This window comes from Phodopus roborovskii, unplaced genomic scaffold, assembly GCF_943737965.1.
Source record: "Phodopus roborovskii unplaced genomic scaffold, PHOROB, whole genome shotgun sequence".
NCBI lineage: Eukaryota > Metazoa > Chordata > Mammalia > Rodentia > Cricetidae > Phodopus > Phodopus roborovskii.
The window spans coordinates 44,819,929-44,837,660 of record NW_026126480.1 but is presented as its reverse complement, the minus strand read 5'-3'; the positions used below and the strand labels follow the sequence as shown (position 1 = coordinate 44,837,660).

The window sequence follows — 17,732 nt, the reverse complement described above, 5'->3', positions numbered from 1 at the left end:
GGAGGCAGAGGCAGGAGAATTTCTGTGAGTTCAAGACCAGCCTGATCCACAAGAGCTAGTTCCAGGACAGCCTCCAAAGCCATAGGAAAACTCTGTCTCAAAAAACCAAAAAAAAAAAAAAAAAGAAAGGATCTCTGGGTGCTGGAACAACCACCCAGTGTGGAGGACACTGAGAAGACACTGTGGATTCCTCACAAAAACTCTTGGAAGCCCTCAAAATTTTTAAAAACACATACAAGTTCTGAGACCAAACTGGGTGTGCCCTGTCATCTCTAGCACTCTGTAACCTAGGGATTTGGGGGAACTTGGTACCCTAACTGAGCTCTGAGGGATGCCCTGTATCTTCCAATAGAACAGGGGCACACAGGTGGGGGTGGGGATTGTCTGTTGTCCCGGGAAGATACCCATCATCCCACTTCTTAAAATGCTTTCCAAAACCTCCACCACCATGTGCACAAATTTTCCCACAAGAAATCTGATTAAGTCTCTCTGGGAGGCATCTTCACAGGGCACCACTAGGGAACACTGCCATGCCAAACTGAAGAGTCCTGTGGCAGGACGCATCAGCAGAGGAACACAGTTCCATATGAAAACGCTTAAAATACATTAGATTTTTTGGTCAAGATGAAAGACAAAAGGAAAAAAAAAAGCAATCTATTCTAATTGGGTTCCCATGGTAACTGTACAATTGGGTTTTTCAATATAACATCCCAAAGGCCCAATGCACACTTGTAAAATATACTTCCAACAGCCCGGATTGTTTTTACATTGCAGCACTCCCAGGAAGATCAATTACTATACATCCCCGCCCTAACTATTAGTGGCGGGAGACTTCAGCAGTGCCTGCCATATTAACATAAGTCACGTACTGAACACTACCTATCAAGATGATTATGTGGAAGCAATCACGCACTTCAGGATCACTAAACACACTCTGAGTAATAAGCCAATAGGAACGCTATCCTAGAATCATGTTTACGAAATGCAAGAAATCAAGTCCAAGTACATACCAAGCCACTATACCCCCCTCCCTTATTGATTCCCAGGATAAGCAGAATCAGTCATTAATAATTACATTAGAAGACGACCCTAGGGGTTAATCATATTCTTGCTGGCTCTCCCAGTGGAAGTAAACAGCAAACAACTGCTAATAAAAATAAAGAAATAAACAAAAGATAACCAAGAAGAATTCAGATCCTTATCTTAATATTCATAATACATTCCTCAACCCAGAACTCTGGCATCATACAGCAATCCCTCTCTGAGCCATACGAGGCCCCCAGTGTAGGGCCCTAGGGACATGATATTCATCTACACTATGGGATAGAGAGCTGGGAGTACACAGAAATGGCATGAAAAAGCTTACAATCTTCATTTCCTGTGCAATAGTCCTAAAAGTCTGCACAGGTTTAGAACCCACAAATGATGGGCAGGCAGTATAATGGCCTCAAACTTCCATGGCTCCCCTGTAACAGGTTGTGCAGATGCAGAAGGGGTCCTGTGGAGTGTCAGCAGGAAACACATACTGAGGTCCCCACCTCAATGAAGGCCTACCGATGTTCTCACTGACAGCCCAGCCTGAAGGTGGCCACTGTGTTTCTGAACCCCAGATAATGTTCAAAGTGCAATAATCTTTGTGATACCCTGGGGCCTATGGAGTCAACACTGACCTCTCTGCATAGCCCTTCTGATATGGAAGATTCCCCAGCCATCAACTTATCTTTGCTTCCCAAAGAATTCTGAGAAACCCAACTAGGCTAGCCCTTTCTCCGAAACCCTGCTGCCATCCCTTGCCCTGCTGGCTGTACCCATTTCTGCAATCACTGTAGCTCCTGGCGAGCAGCCCAGTGTACTGTTTTCTTTTCCTCTGGTACACATTCCTATCCACAGGAAGTTGGGGGTCCAGCTAAGAACAAGGATTGTGAGTTTTATCAGTTAAAAATGAGACAAGCCAGGTGTGATTATACACACCTTTAATTCAAGGACTTAGACAAAGGCAGCTAGATCTCTGTGATTATGAGGCTAGCACAGTGAATTCCTGGACAGTCAGGACAGCCATAGTAAGACTGTGTAGTCTCAAAGAAAAGAGGAGGCAGGGGGAAAGGATAGAAGTGAGGAATAGGAAGGGATGGAGGGCAAAGAATAGGGTAACAGAGGGGAGAGTTTACACTAGACTAGAGATGGAGCAGCAGTTAAGAATAGTTAGTTGGTCTTCCAGAGGACCCAAGTCCAGGCCCCAGCAGCTATACTGGCCAGTTATGTGCCTATAACTCCAGCTCCAGGGAATCTGACCCCCTCTTGTGTGGGGACACACACACACACACACACACACACACACACACACACACACACAGACACTGGGGGTAGTGGTTGCTACAGGATTAACTTATAAAATAAACCTGTTGGCCAGTTTGTAGAGAAAGACTGGACATCTCCCTCCCTGAGCTTCATGGGGTACGTGCAAGAAAAGGCAGCAACACAGGAGATGGGTGGTCTATATAAATGCTTTATAGAGGGTCACTGGCCTCCTGGTTCAGGCCTTTGGGCTTTTCCCTCAGCTTACTATCCCACTCCTCTTGTTAATAAACTGTCTCTTTCCCTGACCTCTGGCCACCCCTCCCTCTTTCTCTGAAGCCCACTACTACCATGTCTCTCCATGGCTGAGATGCAGGCTTTCGGCCCCTAACTCAAACAGGCACAGCTTTCCCTCTCCCTCTTCACCAGCTCCCTCCTCACAACAGCACCCAAGACTGGCCTGGCCTGTTGTTTTTCTTACATAATCTAATGGTCCTTGAACTTCCTTCTGAATCTGTTTATAAATTTATAAATTCTTCTGCTAATGAGACTAAGAACCCACAAGAAAAGAACCCCAGATTTCCCAGTAATAGCAGATCTATCTTCATTCCCAAACTTGAACTTCATGGACAAACACCACATTTAGTCAGCTCTGGCTGTCAGGACACAATGTCACACAGGATGGCTTAAACAACAGGCATTTATGTAACTTTGCACAGACCAGACAAAAGCTCAAATTTTGGCTACCTAGGCTCCTGCTCAGAGCTCTTTGCTGGCATACTGACAGAGCATCTACTGCCTACCTTACAGGACACAGAGTCTGTCGGACTGGAATCCACCCCAGTCCTTCCACCCCAGTCCTGTGTCCTCTCTTTACCCTAAGAGTCGTCTGAAGGCCTCTTCTCAAACACAGCCTCTGACCCTGGGACACAGCAAGCAGCACAGAGCCTGTGCCTAGCAAAGCATAGCCTTTGGTCAAGTCAACCACAGCCCAGGCCTCAGAAGACTCCTGGTCCAGCACCCCAACAGTGCAGAATAAACAGTACCAAGAAGATGAAAGCCAAGGGCAATGGAAGGTCAGGAAGAAAACCAGGGCTGAAGTGGCTTTTCGAACTTGAGACTGGGGAGGTTTGAGGGCAGAGCCAAGAGCAGGGTATATCTGTATTTGGGTCTTGGGGCAAAGGAGGTCATGAGTGTGTAGAGAACCCCCCCCCCAAGACCACTCACAGATGCAACTCTTGGGCAAGAGTAGACAAGCATAGTCCAGATAAAGTGGTCATGTGTAGGGTCAGGTAGGCCCAAATGAGCCAGGCACAAATGCACTTTGCAGGAGGGTCAGCTAGATCCGTCTGAAGCAAAAGAGAAGAGTGATGGGAAGCAAAAGGAAGCCAACAACTGTGTCTCTACATCAGAAGCCTTGCTAAGCAACACACTGTGCTGGGCAGCCACACTCCGTGCTTGTGTGGCTATGTGAAGTCTGGAATTTCCAGAAACTTCTAGGTGATTGCAAGGATAGAAGACACTAGACTGGAATGGAAACAAGGATGGTGAGGCTAGAACACAAAACAGTGTCCCCACTTCACACTCCCCATTCCATCCCAGTGTCCCCACTTCACACTCCCCATTCCATCCCAGTGTCCCCACTTCACATTCCCCATTCCATCCCACAGTGTCCCCACTTCACACTCCCCATTCCATCCCAGTGTCCCCACTTCACACTCCCCATTCCATCCCACAGTGTCTCCACTTCACATTCCCCATTCCATCCCACAGTGTCCCCACTTCACACTCCCCATTCCATCCCAGTGTCCCCACTTCACACTCCCCATTCCATCCCACAGTGTCCCCACTTCAAACTCCCCATTCCATCCCACAGTGTCCCCACTTCACACTCCCCATTCCATCCCACAGTATCCTCACTTCACACTCCCCATTCCACCCCAGTGTCCCCACTTCACACTCCCCATTCCATCTCAGTGTCCTCACTTCACACTCCCCATTCCACCCCAGTGTCCCCACTTCACACTCCCCATTCCATCCCAGTGTCCTCACTTCACACTCCCCATTCCATCCCAGTGTCCTCACTCCACACTTCCCATTCCATCCCAGTGTCCTCTCTTCACACTCCCCATTCCATCCCAGTGTCCTCTCTTCACACTCCCCATTCCATCCCAGTGTCCTCTCTTCACACTCCCCATTCCATCCCACAGTGTCCTCTCTTCACACTCCCCATTCCATCCCACACAACACCCAGGCCCACTCAGAAGCAGCTCCATTCAGTCCCCAGATTCACACAGTCCTATATCCACAGAACCCTGGATTCACAGGACCTTAAGGTACACACAACACCCTAGGTGGCTCACAGGACTTCAAGGCCCACAGCGCACCAGCCTGCAAGGGCCCTCAACTAACATATATCCTCGCAACACTTAATTCCTCGAGCAGACTCATTCTGAGCCAGGTGAAGATGATCTGAACGCACTGACACCCATGAGTTCCCAGATATGACCCCCTAAGAAGTCACCCTAGACAGCCTGAGACAACACCTTAGGTTGCAAATCGCTGTGGTGGCTAGTGTTAACTGCCAGCTCCACAGAATCTAGAATGACAAGGGCCTTCTACACATTCAAACAAACAAATAAATGAATAAACAACAAATAAATGAGTGCTAGAGCTGGAGAAACACTTTGGTCGGTAAAGTGCTTGCTACACAAGCATGAGGACCAAGAGAAAAACCAGGTCTGGTGTCCCGCGCTACCGTCTCACCAGCAAGAACGACGCAGCACACTCAGGATCCTTCTGCAGTAAAGCTTTAATGCATCTTGAGAGGGAGAGCATAAGCTTACAGAGCGGAGACGCCAAACATCCAAAACCCAACCCTTATATAGGTTTACAACCTTCGCCTGGGACGTGTCACCTCCTGATTGGCTGCAGCCCATTGGCCCATATGACGCCACGGAAGAGGCAGAGGCCAAGGGAGGGAAAAATCACCCTGCACCTGCGCATTGACTTGTTTACTCTCAATGCCAGCTGGATGCAGGCGCCATCTTGTAATGGAGAATGCAGGGACGGCTCCCTACAGTCTGGCATGTGTGTGTGTGTAACCCAGCCCTGGGGATGTGGAGATACAGATTCCTGGGGCTGCTAGCTGACAAGCTTAGCCTACTTGGTAAACTCTAGGCCAGCCAGAGACCCTGTCCCTAAACACAAAAGGTGCATGATGCCTGAGGAATGATGCTTGTGATTGTCCTCTAGCCTGCACACAAACGTGCATATACACACATACCACTGCAGGTGTACACACACACAGAGAGAGAGAGAGAGAGAGAGAGAGAGAGAGAGAGAGAGAGAGAGAGAGAGAGAGAGGGATCAGCTTACTCTGGCCTCACTTAATCCCTGCAGGCGGCCTCATTCTGAGCCAGGTAGAGGTCTTTTAAGCCCTATGCTTCTGAAGACAGAAAGAAAACAAACTACTGATCCAGACTCAAGGCCAAGGGCATTCCAGCTAGAGACAAAGTCACAGCAATCATGTTCAGGGGAGTTATGGAGCGAAAGCTTCGGAGTGTGCACCACCCCAGCGTGTCTGGGATGTATCTAGCTTAGGACTGAAAGCCCCACTTAACCTACTACGTCTGGTCTCCACCAGCAGGGAGGGTAATCTTGAACTTTACATTTTACCCATGTTTACATCTGCTCACCTTTCTGAGAAAACTTTCTGGCTATCCATCAGAGGCAGCATTCTGGAAGCAGCCTCCTCTAGTCTCCCGAGTCCAATCCAAGGGGACAGTTCCCACCAGCAACTACCAGGCAGTTCTCAGAGGCCTGCTCAGCCCAGAGACGGATGGGCTGGAGGAGGGGGGGGGTGCAGGGAGCCTGTTAATCAGCAGACGGGCCACAGGACGCCCTGCATCCATCTGACTCGACAGCTTAATCTGATGCTAACACAATGGTGACAGAAACAAATTTTTTTCTGCACAATAAAGAATAGTACACCTGGGTCTTCTTGGGATAGCTGGCTAAATTCAGTAACTTTTGGAAATACATCATTTCTTTTCTTTGCCCATTATTCTAGAAACTTCCCCTTGAGTGCTAAAAGCCTTACTAACAAGAACAGGGGCATGCCCAGAACAGAGCCCCTACTGCCACTGTGCTAAGGACGTGACATGCTTGCTCATTTGATTCTCTGTCATCTGACACAGGCACAGGAGGCATGGCTGGCATTATCTTCACTGGATGACAACCTAGGAACCCTGAGACTCTCAATCTCAGCTTCTGAGATCTTCTGTGAGCTCTGCATCTACCACATACAGGGGCAGGACTTGTAAAACCTGTCTGCTCCAACTCCTCTGCACCACCATGACCACACCACATGTCCATATGACATGCCTACCATACAACCAGCCAAGACTCCACCAATGCAGTTCCTGCCCCCCCCCCCCGGGAACTCTCCCCAGGTCTCCCTCTGGCTACCTACCTCTCATCCTTAAATCTCTACTCAGAAGCCATTTGTGAGGAAGGGCTGCTTCAAACTGTGCCAGTTTCAATATGAAGTATCCCCATAATACTCAAAGGTTGATGACTTGGCCCTAAACTAGTGGTTCGTATCACCGGGACAGGACTGAATCCTAAGGGCTCTGACCTAATCAATGGAGATTCATCCACTGGTGGATGTGTAATATGATAGTACTAGAAGAGCCTCACTGGATGGTCATGGTCACTGGGGGCCCACCCTGGAAAGACACTGTGACCCTGACTCGGTCCTGTCTCTCTTTTTCTCCTTCCCTCGTTTCTCTGTGTCTGTTTCCCAATAGCCATGATTCTCTACTTTTGTTACGGGCCCAGAGACAATGGAGTCACTCTTGGTAGTCAGAAGCCTCTGAAAATATGAGCCAAAGTGAACTATTCCCTTAAGCCATGTTCTTGGCCACAGAGAAAAGATCTAACACAAATATATTCCAGTTCTCTTCTGTCCTCCAGATACCTCACCAACACACAGAACACAAACACATCTCTCCTACCCAGTCGCATGTACCCAGAACTTCAAGAGCACAGCCCTGGAAGACAAGGTTGGCATAAACCTTCCAAGTCTTCTTCCAAACATTCCTGGACTTGAACAATTCCTTTGTGCGGTGCAGGAGGGCAGGGCCCAGTGGGAGGGCTTTGGACTGTGGGGGACAATGGAGCCAATAAGTGCCCTTCTCTCAGGAATGGGCCAATTACACAGGACCCAGCCTCCTGCCTGCCCTTGTGCTCTTTCACATGAGTTGAAGCAATACACACAAGGCCGTTCCTTGCCCAATGCAACTCTGATCTCCATCTCCATTGTTCCAATGCCAACACTTGTGAGCCCAAAAGCTCTTTCCTTGTACACCACCCAGTCTCGGGTATTCTGTTACAGCACTGGAAAACAGGCCTCTGACCCTTGGAGAGGGTCTTCCTACCCTAGAAACCACCAGAGGAGCCCCACAGGACTCTACCACCCAGGGAGAACTTTCCAAGGTCTTTATGTAAGCAAGCGGAGCACACATGCTCTATTTTTAATTTGCATTCTGATGTGACTGTACACCTAAAACTTGTCAGTGTGATTTTAAGGATACCATGGCTACCTACAGGAAGTACAGGTTGCCCCCCACAGAGCTCAGGCTGGGGGTGGAGGTGCCTGTTAATGAGCCGCCTTCCTCCCTGCTGACATCTCTGCCTGAATGAGCAGTTAAAATAAGGCAATCTCCCCGCCTCAGAGCCCAAATGCCAGGCAAGGCAGACAGCATGCTTCTTTAAAATCCACATTAAATGAAAGCACACATACCAAATATTTTCTTCCTCCAGAATAAGACGAATGACCCTGCCTAGATGGTTCTTGACTATAACCCCACGCCTTGGAAGGTGGAAGCAGGAGGATCAGGAGTTCAAGGTGAGTTCCAGGCCAACCTGAACTACTTAAGACCCTGTCTTAAAAACCAAAACAAATTAAAAAGAACAAAGGAAAATGACCCTACATGCAGTTGTCTTTTCCAACAAGTCTCTCCTCTCACGCACAGGAAACTCCCAGTCAGCTGACAAGACTGTTTCCATGGCCCCCACAAGCACCACCCCGTTACGGTATACCAGATCCCTTATGACCTCCATAGGTATCACTCCTTCACAGCCAGATACCACTTGACCCCTACAGGCACCTCCCTCTCACTGCAAGATCCAGAGCTGAACTTCCTTTTCTTCCCAACTGGGTGACAAGCAGGTAAGTGATCTTCCAAGGATCAGAGCCATCCATGCATGACCTGTTATCCCCACACCCCTCAAGATGGGACAGGCCCTTCTGGAGCTGCCCTGCCCTGCCCACTGCACTAGCCGCCCTTGTTAGCTAACCCATATCCTTCTCAAATCCCTGTCCAGAAGAGACGTATTAAGGTGGGTGGACAGTCCACAGATAGCACTTGGATCTTCCCTTACCCTTATAGCCCCAGTGCATTTCCCCTGACTTACCAGGAGGTGTGGGGGCAGAGATGGACCACAAGGAGCAAAGAAAGAGCCTACAGGCAGGGTCTTGTCATGACATCTGCTCTGCACTCAGCCCCAGCTAAAGTTCTGCATATTCCTCACAGGGCTTTGAGAACTATCATGTAGAAATGGATTCAGACATATGCTTGCTTTTCTTCAGAATGCTTGTGAACACTGGCCAGAAAGCCTTCATTAAAAATACAAGTGTGTGCATGCACATGCCCTGTTCGGCCCCCACAAAGGCCTTCCAGCACCTTCTTGGCCTATAACCATTGCAAAGAAAGCACAACGCGATGGTGACAAGCCTGCCCTTGGTTAGCAAACAGATCTGGGCTAGACAATTCAACTTTATGCCCAGTGTCCTTCTGAAACCCTGCTTCCTCACTTGGAAAAAAAAAAAAAGGTAAAGAAAAAAAAGAGAGAGAGAGAAAGAAAGCCACTCCTCCATCATCCCTCTTCAACTAATCCTGAGGATTTGATAAGATTATCTAGGATAGAGCATGGCCAACCTTTAGCTGGAAAGCCATACAACAGCTTTGAATGCAGTTCAATATAACTTCATGTCACATGTCAAAAGGTTGGGCACCCTGGATAAATAAAACAACATAGTACGCCTTCCACAGTCCATGATGACACGAGCCACACAAGGGTGAAAAGCTAAATAAGACCCATTCCTTCCCCACCTAAAATTTCTGCAGAGCTCTGATATATTTACTTTTCTGTTATAACCAAATACCTGACAGGATGCATGTTGAAAAGAGCAAAGTTTATCCTGGCTTACAGTTCTAGGGGATACAGTGATGTGTGGTGGGGAAGGCATGGCAGTAGGAGCAGGAGGTGGCTGAATCCACACTGCATCCACAGTCAAGAGGCAGCATAATGAAGGCTGGTGCTCAATTGACTTCCTCCTTTTCTACCCAGTTGTGACTGCAGCCCATGGGATGGTGTCACCCCCATTTAAGGTAGGTCTTCCCATCTCAACCCAATCTAAAAATCCCATGCCCAGAATTGGTTTCTATGGTGATTCTAAATTCCATGAAGTTAGTGATCAAGATTAAGTATCATATACCAGGTATGGTGACACACACTTTTAATCCCAGTATTCAGGAGGCAGAGGAAGGGGCATCTCGGTGAGTTGAAAGCAAGCTTGGTCTATATTAAGAATTCTAGGCCATCCTGCACTGACTTAAAAAAAAAAAAAATTAACCATCACAAAGGGGAAAAGGGGTTTTGAGACAAGATTTCATGTAGCCCAGGCTCCCCTTGAATGGAATGGATAGATCTTGCATATAGCCAAGGATGGACCTGAATCCTGTTCTTGCCTCTATGTTCTAAGCACTGGGGGTTCAGGCATGCACAACAAGCCCCACTTCAGACCACTGATTTTTGACAAAATTTACCCAGCAGACCTCGGTTACCCCTTATATTATGGTATGAGCAGTCACAATGAGGGAAAAGACTGGACAAGCTAGTGTCACCCCTGGCTCCCAACCAGGGCCAGCATGTGGGATCCTGTGTCTGGTTCTTTAGGATTTCCTTTCAACTTAACAGACGAGAGACGTCAAGCATGGGGCTGGCTGGCACTGGTAGTACATTGGGAGCACATGGGAAGCAAAGCTGCCTGCTCTTGGCACCAGCGGTGAGCATATTCTTTCAGGGCACAGCTGAACGTGGCCTCCTGAGCAGATGGATCACCTTGAGAACTCTCAATTACAAAACTCACAAGAGGCAACAGAGCAAATAAACTCCACAGATGAAACTTGAAACCTGGCACCTCGGCATGGGGAGCCACACCCAACCCCAGACAAGCTGGCCTCTCAGACATAATATAGAGGAGCTTCTGCAGCCTCCAGTCCTACCTCACCAAGCCCAGCTTTGTGACTATCCACTGATAATATCCCAAAGCAACTGTGATCACCTCGCACAGCTCACCAGGGCCTGGCCTCCAGGATCCATCAAGATGTCACCTTCATTGTATCCCACAGCTGCCATCAGACCAAGCTTTGGAAGGAGAAGTCACCTTTCTCATAGTCATGGCAGCCATCTTGTCTCCAGGGATTTAGCAGGTAAGCACTGTGCTACTAACCTAGATGGGGACTTGGGGGAGGAGAGTCTGTGATACAGGATCTAGCTGGTGTCAAGGAAACAAAAATGCTGGCTGAAGGAAACAAGTGTACTGACTGAACTGCTGGGAAACTAGGATGCAGACTGGACTGAGGGCCAGTGTGTATGCTGGCCGACCTGGAAGAAAATGAGGCTGTTAAATAAGGCTGTGGTTTCAAAACACGGTTGCTCTGTAACGTTGGAGCCTGTCCTGGAACTCGCTCTGTAGACCAGGCTGGACTCACAAAGACCAACCTCCCAAAGCCTCCCAAGTACTAGGATTAAAGGCGTGTATCACCACTGCCTGGCATCCACACTGTGCTTTTTATTTACAAAACAAGCATTCATTTATTACTGCATGTGCTTCCAACCCAGGTAGACAAAATACATCAATCACTCTGATCCAGCAGACAAGCAAGCTGCCCATTTCATCCATCTAGTATCTGACTACATCGTTGCTCTTCACATATGGCTCTAGCACTTGCTATACCAACAGCCCTTTCTGCTCCACACAAAAACGCATTCGGATTTGGATTTGAAAGTTGGCCCTCACCAGAAAGAAAATGCTTCTACTCAAGAGAAGAAAAGGAAAACAACCTATTCAGAAGGTCACTGAGGAAGGAGGCAAGTCATGTTTGCCTATGCTTCACACTTGTACATAAAGCTAATGTCAGAATTCTGGAATCATCTGCTGTCAGAACCACAAAACTAAAAGTTATAATGTGATGATAACATGTTGGATTTGCAAGATGAAGAGTCACATGTCTCTAAAGAGTAGAAAACATACACAGATCCATGAAGCTGAACAACTCATGCTAAGCACAGGTGGATCCAGCTGGAAGTGGGCTTTGGAGCTGGTCTGAGCTGCAACATTCTCTTTCCTGTTTTACCCTAAAGATGAACTCAAGGGCTCAAGCATGAGGGCAAGCAGAGTCCTCCCAGAGCCCACAAGCTGATGATCCCTGGGCTTCAATCCTATATTCCTGCCATAGGGCCCTCCCACCTTGGGAACCAGAGCTCTTAGAAATTCTGATACCCACAGAGTTCAGACCACCTTTAGGGCAGCCCATGAACACCCACTGGGTTGCCATATCTGGTCTTGCTGGAGCCATGGATCTGAGCAACCATATTAACAACAGACCAACCCAAAGGTGACATTCCTGGCTTCTCACCTTTTGTCTACATTCCAATTTAGCTAAGTTTACAAATGAGAAATAACAGCTTTTTAAATACCATGTTTACATCTAACATCTCCATGTCTAAAGTCCCAGCCCCTACTTTGTTCTGAGAGCCTTTTTCTCTCCTCACCCACCAATACTCTGAAATCCAGTGTTGGGACCAGCTAATCTGTCAATAGGCTAAAAATGCTCTGAACTATTACCCATATGACTCGATTTGTCAGTAAAAACTGCCACCAGCGCTGCACTTGCAGAAAAATGTCCATAAATGCATTATTGCAACTGGCAGATCAATGTCTATAATAAAACAAATAGATTTAACAAGTGCCTGCTTTTATGAGCCATGCCATTGGTGGACTATGCATTTGGTGTCACCTTCGGACTTCTGGGAATGGGCCCCAGAGCTGGGCTGGATAGAGAGCTGATTTCACAAGTGTTATGGGTAGGAAAGTATTCTAACAAGAAAATTTTAGTAGCAGAGTGGACACATCGGGCATTTATTGCTCTTTCACTGTTCCTTTTCTGGTTATACATGACAACAAATAAAAGCTTTAAGATGTTTCTGTAGAATTTGTTAACTGGTCTTACTCTTATGTTGCAGGCCAAAATGAGTTCACTCCAGCTGGGAGTGCAGAAAACAAGTTTTAACCATCAACAAGAGTCACCACTGTGTCTGTAGCCTTTGGGCATGGCCTGTCTACTTGGTCATTTCACTGGGGCAGACTCTGGAGCAAGGCGCAGGAGGCCGGCTTAACCCAGGGATGCCTGGCATCTTGGTAGACCCAGCCTGTGACCCCTCGCATGGAAACCACAGCTGCCAAGGCACTGATTCCTTCAAGGTCACAAAGGTCACCAAAGGATTTAGTCCTCTTCTTAAGGCCAATCATTTTAACAGCTACAGAAAGGGAGGGATAAGTCTCACTCATTATGCAGCTCATATTCATTATGTGGCTTTCCCCAAATGACACAGCCCTACTCAGTGAGTCCTTTGTTACTGCTAATGTTTAAGTCAAAAACTTGACTATTGCCACAGTTGAATAACAAGGACAGGCACCACACCATATTCAGGCCACAAAGCAGCATCTTCAACTTTTATCTAGCTATGCCTAGCACAGGCCTCCACAGCAAACAACAAGAAAATCCATCCTGCCAGCCATGGCAGAGTCAGCCTCCAGCAAAGACCTACTCCCTTCAAGACAAGCTGTCCTTTTCACTTCAGACCCCAGAACTGGTGTGGGCCAGTCTGTTTATCAATCTCTGTGGACAGACTGGCAGAAGCCATACTCTGTTCAGTGGAATATCGGTCGACAGGTCTGATTTGAACCTTCAGGCTTTATTTAAATAATGGTCAGCAATCAGACATCAATGCCTTTAGTAAGAACTTGGATAAAGTCATCCACTCAACCAGACAGGACCAGGCATAGCTGTTGTAGTAGCCTAACCAGGGTCATCAGGGCCTGAGAGACTCTTGGTAACACAGACCCAACCAGAAGCCAAGACCTGGGGGAAAGTAGATCTACAGGGGGACTTTACACCAGAGTTGGGCATTTGCAAGGTCACCATGACATGTGAAGAGATATGACTGTCCCAAGTTTTCATGGTACACCCAACTTTTTGTACTTTTCCATAGTACAAAGCATTAAGAACACAAATCACAGACACAAGCAGGTCCAACCTGTGCCCAATGGGTCACACGTGGCTGAGAACAGCAATGAATGTGGCCCAACAAAAAAAGTTACAAACATACTAAAATATTATGAGAGTTTTGCGATTTTTTTTTAATAACTCAACTGCATGATTTTCAAGTGTGAACTTTACAATGACATTCATGTCAAAAGTTTGGATGGCATGTGAGTCTGTGGCATGGCGTGCTGTACTATTGAGTGGGGCTATTCAGGGAGTCAGTCAGATGATGCTCCCTTTTTGATTTACAGTGTTTTCAGTTTAGTCGGGGGAGTGGGTAGCCATATCCCAAGTAGAGGATCATGTGCCTAGAAACAGGAAATGAGACAATAGTTACACTCCCATTGCTGCCTATCAAAATGAGATTGAACACCTAAGAAAGCCATTGCCAAGGAATTGGTCTTTATGATCTGACCACTGAACCCTAAATGTTTGTATTCTGTAAATTAAAAACAATGCTGACAACTTAATTGTGCTGTTTGGTTGGCTGGTTGGTTGTGTTGTGGACACAAGAGTTTCACCCTGACTCAAAGTAACCTGCAACAACTACGTAGTCCAAAATGTCCTTTAATGCCTGGCAATCCTCCTGCCTCAGCCTCTCAAGCACTAAGATTAGAAGCCTGAGCCACCAAACTCAGCTTGCATCTATCAACAAGTGCTGTATGTTGGTCTCCTGGGAAAGAAAGGAGGGAAGCAACTCTGGTGTCCTTCCTGCCTGTATCTCTGGATTAAGGAAAAAGAGGGCCTTGACTGACTGAACTGGGCAGTATTTTTGTAACTTGACACAAACTCAGGTCATCTAGGAAGCGAGTACCTCAAGTGAGAAACTACTTCAATCAGACTGGCCTGTGGGCACGTCTCTGCTGATAGATGACTGGCGTGGAAGGGCCCAGCCTACTATGGGTACCCTGGGCAGGTAGTCCTGAGGTACATAAAAAGTAGGCTGAGATGTAGTGATATCTTGCTTATTTAAATAAAGCCTATCTGGGTTCAGAGAATGGAACTTGCCACTAGCTAACCACATAAGTCTGGAGGTCTGTGCAGACAGACAGGAAGTAAAGTAGCTTGGCCAAAACAGTATATAAGAAGGTTGAAACAGGAAATTGATCTCTTGTCTGCTGAGACACTAAGGAGGTAAGGTGTGCTGTGGCTTGCTCCTTCTCTCTGATCTCTCAGCATTCCCCTCTATATCTGACTCTGGCTTTTATTGTCTAGGCCAATTAAGAACTCCATTTACACTGAGAAAGTCATAAAAAAGCAAGCCAGTGAATGACATCCCTCCATGGTCTTTGCTTCAGCTCCTGCCTCCAGGTTCCTGCCCTTCTTGAGTTCCTGGTCTGCCTTCCCTTCATGGCGGACTGTCATCAGGACATGAAAACAAACAAGCCCTTCTCTCACCAAGCTGCTCTATCACAGTTTTTGACTGCACAGCAACAGAAAACTAAGACAATGGCATGCCTGTGAAGGTAGGCCCAATGAGGGAAGGAGGTAGAGACAGACCCAGATGAGGCCTACTGATCTAGAACAGGACCCAAAACTGGTGCCTTTTGCGTTCCACAGAAAGGCTGCCGTTCAAGACACAGCTGCCTAACCTGGCGCTCTGCTTCTTAAACCTTCCATAATAACAGAGATCTCTTCAAAGCCATGCCACATATATAGATAGTATTGTTTAGCAGTGAAAAAGAATACTCCAATAGAACAGTACCTTTAGCATAGCAGAGTTCTTGCAGCCTGGTTGCCACAGACCTCAGAAGGTGAGACAGCATATCACTGCCAAATTCTAGGTCAAGACCAGAGAGAGCCCAGGAAGGGATGAAGCCTCAGATAGACCAGTAGTACAGTACCATTCTGCCCAGTCACTCTCAGACTCTGGCAGATGCTCCAATAACATGTCTAAGATTACAGGACACTGACCACAAACCAGGCTTCTTACATCCCCACAATCACCTAAGGCTGCATCACCACAAGTATTGCAGCCATCATGAGACACATGACGTTAATAAAATCATCTGGGTCTAACATAGGCTCTGCAGGGTGTATTATACCCTTTTCACAAACTGCGTTGTGTCTGAAGATGGACACACACACACACAAAATCTCTCTGTGTGTCTGTCTCTATCTCTCTGTGTGTGTCTCTGTCTCTCTTTCTCTCTCAAACCTTGATTCTCAGAACAATCCATTTCTGGATGAGGCATCTAGGAGTAAAACTGCTAAGACTTCCCAGAAGAAAGATCTAGACTCACCCGATGAGAAGTACATGGCCTGCTGTCACTGTACTATCACTGATTTAAGAAGTACCTGGCTGTTTAACGCCATCTGTTTGCTACAAAAGTGTAAAGATGACCTTTGGACCGGATGGATGTGCCTAACATCAGCCATGATGCTGCAGGACCCTGGGACTTGGTTATTTTCTCAAGAAGGAAGGAACTGTATGAGAAGCACTGCCTGATGCAAGAGGATCTCAGCAAGCACTAATTGTAGCTTCCTCAGGAGTAAAATGGGTCCTCGCTCCCTGGTCAGCAGTGAAGGAAAAGAGGACAGTCAGAGGACCTGCAGGGTCCAGCAGAGGCTTGAAAAGTGTTGGGCATCAGGAGTTGTAGCAGGATACAGGCACAGTGGCCAGGCAGGTCAGCCCACTTCACTCTAAGTCCAGGAAAATAGGGCATACTCGGTGCAGGCTGTACAGGGCGGGTAGAGGTTCTGGAGAAAGTAAGGAGCCCTTAGAACAACTCAGAGCAGCGACTGTCTCCCTGGGCTCCGGACTTCCGCTCTTTCCAGAGAGGGCCCCACACTATGCCCCGAGACTCACCAGCTTGCAAACTGTGCAGACACTCAGCAACTTGCAATGGCGCAGAGGACCTGGACGCCTGAAAAGCCAGGCTCTAACACTGAAAAGCATGGATCGCAGAGCACGCATGAGCTGAGGGCGGGGCCTGGTATTCGGGGTGGGGCCTAGAGAGTCAAGTTACAGTGGACGCTGAGTAGTGAGGGTGGAAGGCGAGAGTGAAAGGTAAGCGTGGCCAGGAGCTGCCGGAAGCTGGGCGGGGAGCCTAGGGCGGGCTCTCTGCAGCCAGAGCATGCCCAGTGTGTAAAGCCAGACTGCAGCTCTGCGCTTTCTCTCTAGATACTGGCTCCTATACCAGGGCTCTCTGGACCTGAAACTGGTTCCTAGCCCACCCTGGAATTCGTGCCGCATCCGCCTCACCACCGCATGTCCCAGTTAGCCACTGTGACACAGTCACAGTCTGTCTTCTGAAGCGCGTGCCGGTGGGGTGGTGGAACCACTAGGCCCACTAGGAATCCGGGTCACTGCCCAAATGGGTCTGCACCTGCAAGTTGGGCCAGGGCTGCCTTTTTGGTCTTCTTGGCACTTGCAGCCTTATTTGGAAATACGCAGAGGAGACACATGAAGATGCGGACACAAGTTAGGAGGGCCCGACTCTGCTAGATCTGCTGTCCCTAGGAGCAGAAAGCAAGCTACCAGATGCTTGACAGGAGGTGAGGCTACCAGCCTCCTCAACTGTAAATAAATTTCCAGTATTTCAAGCCATCCCATCTGTGGCACTTGATTGGAGGCCCGTGGACATTGGTCCATCAAGTCAGATAGCATGGGTTGAAATTACCCTGAAGCTTATTTATTTTATGTTAGTGGTTTCGGGTCCCATCCCAGATGCACGTGTTATAAGAACCATGCTGCGACTCTCCTGGGTTTTGTCTGTTGACACCTTCCCCTTCCCAATGTGTAGCTCTACTGCTTGGATTTGGCCCAAATACTAGTACTTGAAGGGGCCTTTACAAATTGTTGCCCAGAGAAACTCATCAAAGTGTATTGTGTGATGAACCCCAGTGACTCACAGAGGCCATCATTAACCCTTTGAGGTCATCCCTCCTCACCTCCAATGTCACCTCCTCTTGACATGCTAAGAATAACTACTGATAGAAGATAAACTAGGCTCCTAGGTGCATGAGGTGGTCAGA

The 17,732-nt window shown here is 47.8% G+C and overlaps 1 protein-coding gene across 1 annotated transcript in view; it reads right to left on the bottom strand.

Annotated features, from left to right (window-relative positions):
- Mgmt (O-6-methylguanine-DNA methyltransferase) overlaps window positions 1-16,686 on the bottom strand; it is a 228,009-nt gene extending 211,323 nt beyond the window's left edge. The window contains exon 1 of the mRNA XM_051193224.1: window positions 16,564-16,686. Coding sequence (XP_051049181.1) covers window positions 16,564-16,671 — 108 coding nt within the window. The 5' untranslated portion in view covers window positions 16,672-16,686. The remainder of the gene's footprint in view (window positions 1-16,563) is intronic.
- Window positions 16,687-17,732: the final 1,046 nt, after the last annotated feature.